At 44.0% G+C, this 6,983-nt stretch overlaps 1 protein-coding gene across 1 annotated transcript; it reads right to left on the bottom strand.

Annotated features, from left to right (window-relative positions):
* Positions 1-451: 451 nt before the first annotated feature.
* LOC129831249 (tubulin beta chain) lies at positions 452-5,895 on the bottom strand. Its single transcript, XM_055894449.1, has 4 exons — positions 5,714-5,895; positions 2,715-2,823; positions 2,250-2,360; positions 452-2,080 (listed from the first exon to the last, which is right to left on the bottom strand). The coding sequence occupies exons 1-4, from the start codon at positions 5,768-5,770 to the stop codon at positions 1,023-1,025; spliced, it is 1,335 nt and encodes a 444-aa protein (XP_055750424.1). The 5' UTR covers positions 5,771-5,895; the 3' UTR covers positions 452-1,022.
* Between the last annotated feature and the right edge of the window lie 1,088 nt (positions 5,896-6,983).

Raw genomic sequence — 6,983 nt, 5'->3', positions numbered from 1 at the left:
TCTTTCCCCGCTGGTGGTGAACTGTTTGTACTAGCATCAGTGGAGCCAAGGGATACTCTAATTCCATACCTGTTGTTTAAGAAGCACAATGTGACAAATACAATCTGATTTGTCTGTCACTGCTTATGCCTTTTTGGGCCCCATCACAGATCCAGGCGGAGGAATCAACATATTCTAATCTAGTGTTGGACAAGTTAGCAATATGGGTTTCTCTGCTGTTTTCAAGTGCTTCTTCATATTCATACTCTTCTCTAATCACGTTTGACTATTTTCTTTGCCTTTGCCCAACAGTTTATTGATTCAATATTTGTTTCTATTGACCTGATTTTCAAAATGTTTGCAATGCAATGGTGTTACAGTAAGTGTTTCTAATAGATTCCTTGTGAGTGTATTATTGCTTCATTATAACACACTAATATCAATATTTTCCTTCCATTAATAATAACAGAGGTTTTCTAAAAATGCCTTTTTATTTCTCCCCGGAGGCACCTTGCTTTTCACTTTCTCACGGATTAAAACAATTATAATCAGAATAAAGAGAAAAGAAACATGCAAGAAGGTTGCAGTTTCAGCCCTTCATAGTGCAGTACAGATGTCAACAAGACCGGACACTATAGCAGGGTGTGGACATATAGACGAACTGGCTTGACCTAAAATAACAATGGCTTCTATTTGAAAATTGGTTCAATGTGTAAACATTTACTGAAATGTTCGGTACACACAAATTTGCTGAGGTTCTTTCAGATAATCTTGTTGCAAAACCTTGCTATGGTCAAATGGAATTCAATTCCTAGACCTCTCCCTATTATGTTCCAGTTCATTTTCAGATATGATCCTCCATTTATGGGTGTGCAATTGGGCTCCTCTTGACCTCTTCTCAGCTACGTTCTATAGTAGTCCTCCGGTTTTCTTTTGGTACTTTTCTTGTTTTTCTCTTTTTGTGGTATTTTGTCATTTTTTTCAGACGTTTTGTATGACTTTTCTTCATTCTTCCTCCTCGCTCGTGTTGCTTCACTCCGTTTTTAAGCGTCCTCCTCAGCCTCCTCCTCAAACTCTCCCTCCTCCTCGGCGGTGGCGTCCTGGTACTGCTGGTACTCAGACACCAGGTCGTTCATGTTGCTCTCTGCCTCGGTGAACTCCATCTCGTCCATGCCCTCTCCGGTGTACCAATGGAGGAAGGCCTTGCGGCGGAACATGGCGGTGAACTGCTCAGAGATGCGCTTGAACAGCTCCTGGATGGCTGTGCTGTTGCCGATGAAGGTGACGGCCATTTTGAGGCCTCTTGGAGGAATGTCGCAGACGGCGGTCTTGACGTTGTTGGGGATCCATTCAACGAAGTAGCTGCTGTTCTTGTTCTGTACGTTCAGCATCTGCTCGTCCACCTCCTTCATGGACATGCGCCCGCGGAAGACGGCGGCGACAGTGAGGTAGCGACCGTGACGCGGGTCACATGCGGCCATCATGTTCTTGGCGTCGAACACTTGCTGAGTGAGCTCAGGCACGGTGAGGGCACGGTACTGCTGGCTCCCCCTGCTGGTGAGGGGTGCGAAGCCAGGGATGAAGAAGTGGAGACGTGGGAAAGGCACCATGTTGACGGCCAGTTTACGGAGGTCGGCGTTGAGCTGACCGGGGAAACGCAGGCAAGTGGTGACTCCGCTCATGGTGGCCGACACCAGGTGGTTGAGGTCTCCGTAAGTCGGCGTGGTGAGTTTGAGGGTACGGAAGCAGATGTCGTAGAGAGCCTCGTTGTCAATGCAGAAGGTCTCGTCTGTGTTCTCCACTAGTTGGTGGACTGACAGGGTGGCGTTGTAGGGCTCCACCACAGTGTCCGACACTTTAGGGGAGGGCACTACGCTGAAGGTGTTCATGATGCGGTCGGGGTACTCTTCACGGATCTTGCTGATGAGCAGGGTGCCCATGCCCGAGCCAGTGCCCCCACCCAGGGAGTGGGTGAGCTGGAAGCCCTGGAGGCAGTCGCAGCTCTCAGCTTCTTTCCTCACCACATCCAGGACTGAGTCCACCAACTCTGCTCCCTCAGTGTAGTGGCCCTTGGCCCAGTTGTTTCCTGCACCGCTCTGACCTAGAAACATCAGAGGAAAGGAGGGACATAAGACCTCAAACACCTGAAATGACAGGACTGTTTCATAATTACTTTTTCCCTGTGTTTCATTTTCCTATGTGCTAACCAAAAGTGATATGTCTCTTCAATGTCCAAGCAGTGCTAAACCCAAGCCCCTCTAGTTCCTTACCAAACACAAAGTTGTCTGGTCTGAAGATCTGCCCGAATGGTCCGGATCTGACAGAGTCCATGGTGCCGGGCTCCAGGTCCACTAGGACCGCTCTGGGTACATACTTGCCACCTCCATGAGAGACAACGATAGAGAGACACACACCAGCTCAATACTGCAGGGAACAATGGGTTATTTGATGTCAAGGGGAGTGGAGCTCCTATCTGTCCACCAGGGGGAGGACAAAATACATCCCCTCCTGTACACCACTAGTCCACAAATTGTGTGATCCTATCCAGTATCCCCTGCCACATTGAGATGTTCACCCATTACGTCACGTTATAGATAGAATTTAAATGAATCTCAATTTCAATAGAATACATGCATATATGTATGCATGTTTGCATATATGTACATGTCTGTGTAAGCACCAACGTTCTTCTGTTGAAAAGTTCTTTGTAACTGTAGAGGGTGGAGATGTGCTACCTGAAGCCTCGTTGTAGTAGACACTGATCCTGTCCAGCTGCAGGTCGCTGTCTCCATGGTAGGAGCCCGTGGGGTCGATGCCATGTTCATCGCTGATCACCTCCCAGAACTAAAGAGGTCGAGACATGTCAACCGAGAGGCTTGAATTGACACAGGCCAGGCCACAAGTGCAGGTTGCGCTCAGTGGCTGAACTACCAACAGAATGAGAGGTCAAGTGGTTGGGAAGCTGAGCTAGTGGTAGTATATGTGGTCATTGTTGTTACTATATTATTACATTAGAAATGTCATGAAAAAATGACTATTGCTGTAAAGATGAACAAGACCCTATACCATACAAGGTATCCTCTACAACACATAACATACAAAACATCATGCAAGACACACTATGTTAAGTTGAAACATATACCGTATGGATATTCAATACATGACATAATTCCCAAACTATTCAAAATGTCATCCAGTTGGGTTGTCTATCCTGGCCAGACGTGTGCTCCTGACCTCCCAGCTACCACAGGTGGAGGGGGGGGAATGCTGTCAAATTCTCTCAGGGAGTGTAGAAACCACAGGCAAATCCAAGAGATAATTGCCTTCGCAGTCACAAGACACTGAGCAGCACGTTCAAAATCGCATTTCTCTTCCCGAGTTGGTGCTTTTCAAGCTAGGCTACAGAGTCCCCCCTTGTGCAACGCACAGCACAATCACAGTCGTGGTGTGCTCGGTGTATTCGTTAGCACATCTTCGTAGTCACACTGCAAAAGCTATGGTGTGTGCGTGGTATTTCGAAGTCTGAGAAGTGTGTGTAGATGCACGTACACATCCACGTGCGCATGGTCGTGTCACTACTACTGATGTCACTTTTCTGACCTGGGAGGGCTGCAGCAACAACTAGGGATTGGAGTAATGTGGAGAAACATCTAGCCTTGGAGTGGAAGACAAGCTCAAGAGATGGGCGTAAAGAGCTGCTTATAACAACTCTATACGTACGTTAGAATAGCTACCGTCCATGAAGATGTGTTAAAAACCGCTGAACAAGAGAGAGAGAGAAGCAATACTCCGTAGGCTAACACGTGAGCGGGCAAAGTGGAACCATCCCAGAGGAATTAGCCTACTGGGACAGATTGATGCAAACTCAACTGACCCTGATCTGAAATAGAGAGAGCGAGAACCTTGTACTTTATATGAAACACCTCTTTGAGCTTTCACCCCACTTACTATCTATTCTTGAACCCCTATCAATAAATATTAGTGAAATGGCCCATTCTTGTTCACTGTTCTGTCTGGTAATACACATTCACATTTAACACATCAACAAGTTAGGGCTACCAAGTTAGCCTATTGACACACTCCATTTCCCATAAGAATTCCATTCACTACAAAGGGTAGGCCTGAATAGACTTATGTAGCTATTTGGTATAGACAGCATATTTAAAGAGTTATTGAGGCCTTGTGTATATTACATTATGTTGATGACATTTCCCTGGCCCACTGGACCCTCTATGGCTGGTGTTCCCAAATGGTGTTGTGTAAAATAACCAAGGTGTGGATAAAAACATATAGGCTACACTAAAGTGTCTACTCGACTCCTTATCACAAGCATTGGTCATTTAAACGATGTCATGTGCTCTCATAGTCCACAGCCTGTTCATATCCCTCCACAGAAGTCCCCTTCACAGTTGTTGGCGTTTTATATTTATTATTTAACTAGGCAAGTCAGTTACAAACAAATTCTTATTTACAATGACGGCCTACCCCGGCCAAACCTAAACGACGCTGGACCAATTGTGCGCCGCCCTATGTAACTTACAATCACGGCCGGATGTGATACAGCCTGGATTCGAACTAGGGACTGTAGTGCCTTAGATCGCTGCGCCACTCGGGAGCCCGTTCATTAATCTCTCCCTTGCCTGCTTCAGCAACTTTCCCCTTTTTCTTCTTGGACGTTGATTCCAAGAAATTGATTTTTCTTGGACGTTGATTCAGCTCCAATAAGACAACAGCTGTAGTGTTCCCGCTATTCTATTTAAATCCCCATCGCGTTAATAATGGTTTATTTTACTGGTCTATTATGCGTACTCAGCCAAGAGGCGACGTGTCAATGCGCAACAGGGCATGCGTTTTGTCGTAAAAAGACCATTACTCTTTAACAAGTTATGTTTAAAGTTTGACTCGTGCCACTGCCTAAAGATGACTCAATAATATGATAGGGGGCTATCTAGAGACATAGCCTACTTACCTAAATGTGTAATGCAAGGGAATACGCATAGTCTACTGAGACTAAAAGTCTAGGAAATGTAAACTTGTCAAACCACCCCAAAAAAATTGTCTCGAAAATGCAATCTTTGCTCGTCAACATCTGTAAACCGCGGGGGATGAACTAGCCTTTGTGAAGCTATAGTTTTTCCACCGTGTCATAACTTTAGGACTAAGTGTCTTGTGTATAAATGTCTAGTTGTTTTTTCATCTGTGTTTTAAAGTCTTCATTTTAGACATCTCTTTTTCGTAGTCTATTGAAGAAAATGCTATTCCAGACACGAAACAATGAGCGTGGCAGAAAGAGGAGACAGACGCCTAGCGAAATCACGTCTCAATAGTCCCGGGGATATCTTACCAAAATAAAATAACTCATCGTTTTTCCAGTTGTGCTTTCTTATAAGACTAGTTTACATTGGCAAAAGATAAATGTATATCCCATAAAGAACAAAAACGACGTAGAAGCTTTACAACTGGACTGAAAAGCAGACAACAAAAGGCATATTAATTCCGGCACTCTTCATCCATTGAAAACTTTAAATGGCCTCATGTTAGAAAAAGAGACCATAACGGAATATACTGCATTGAATGTTCATCATTTAGGCTAAGTGGATTTTTAAAAACTTTAAATACCCATAGCCTAGAATACAACTTTTTGAGAAGCAACAAATAGTTTGTACAATGCATTATTTATTCATTCCCAAATGTAAGCCTAGATATTGTTCGTTTTAGTTTTTCAGATTCTTACCTTGGCCCCAATCTGGTTACCGCACTGCCCGGCCTGAATGTGTACAATTTCCCTCATTCTGTAAACGTGAAGTAATAGAAAATAAAAGAGAATAAATTGAAGTGCTGTTATGTCGACGCTGTTGACACACTCACCACTGTTAAGTATGTGGATGCCACCTTTGAGCAAGGCGGGACAAAAAATGTTAAAGCCTGGACAGTGGCCAAACCGAAGCTTGCGCTAATGATTGGTCAAGGACTTCGGAAACCGAATCTTGATTGGCTGAGGAAAGAAAATCTAAGGGGTTTCTCTACCGTAAAGAAAGGGGCCGGAAGTAGAGAGGGAGTGCCGCGACCCGTCCTGTCACACTGCGCTGTTGAAGCTGGCAGGGCATGGAGTCAACGCCATCGCGATCAAAGATTTTCTAATCTAGATGATCATGAATTGTATGACTTGCCTCGAATCCTGTAAAACTCCTATAAAATTGTCTATTAATGCAAAAAGGTACTGTTGGAAAATAATTCCCCCCCTATTAGATGTGAAAATAGTTCCTAGAATAAAACAATAAAAGTTATATTATGTACAGCAATTGATTCCCTGAAATCAGATCAGCCAAGACAAATGACGTACATATTAATAACCTTACTACAATAAACCCAAAATTATGTTCATCATCCTACATTTTGAGTTTAAAACAAATATAATGATTATGCAGAATACTTTCTTCTGCTGTTTGGTTATAACATCCAATGGCCAAATGTAGCATGGTTACATATATATGTGTTGTGCTGATTACCCCGGTCACTGCGTCTGAGGCCTTAATAAGACAAACATTCAACGGGGTGGTTGTATGAAGCAGCACATTTAAGCTCCACACCAATCAAATGTATTTATAAAGCCCATTTTACATCAGCAGATGTCACAAAGGGCTTATACAGAAACCCAGCCAAAAAACCCAAATAGCAAGCAATGCAGATGTAGGAGAGGGGTGACTAGGAAAAACTCCCTAGAAAGGCAGGGAACCTAGGAGGAAACCTAGAGAGGAACCAGGCTCTGAGGGGTTGTCAGTCCCCTTCTGGCTGTGGCGGTGAAGATTATAAGAGTACATGGTCCTTAAGGCTAGATCGTTCTTCAAGATGTTAAAATGTTCATAGACGACCAGCAGGGTCAAATAATAATCACAGTGGTTATAGAGGGTGCAACAGGTCAACACCTCGGGAGTAAATGTCAGTTGGATTTTCATAGCGGAGTATCCAGACATCAAATAAACCACAAATAAAAAAGTGCAACT

The sequence above is a fragment of the Salvelinus fontinalis genome, chromosome 32 (assembly GCF_029448725.1).
Source record: "Salvelinus fontinalis isolate EN_2023a chromosome 32, ASM2944872v1, whole genome shotgun sequence".
NCBI classification, from domain to species: domain Eukaryota; kingdom Metazoa; phylum Chordata; class Actinopteri; order Salmoniformes; family Salmonidae; genus Salvelinus; species Salvelinus fontinalis.
The sequence above is the reverse complement of the archived record's forward strand: the minus strand, read 5'-3'. Positions and strand labels throughout refer to the sequence as shown.

Coding starts and splice junctions, on each gene's coding strand:
- LOC129831249 (XM_055894449.1), bottom strand. CDS start 5,770: ATGAGGGAAATTGTACACATTCAGGCCGGGCAGTGCGGTAACCAGATT. Junction 2,361..2,714: donor CTACTACAACGAGGCTTCAG/GTAGCACATCTC, acceptor TCTCTCATGGAG/GTGGCAAGTATGTACCCAGA. Junction 2,081..2,249: donor ACCAGACAACTTTGTGTTTG/GTAAGGAACTAG, acceptor TGATGTTTCTAG/GTCAGAGCGGTGCAGGAAAC.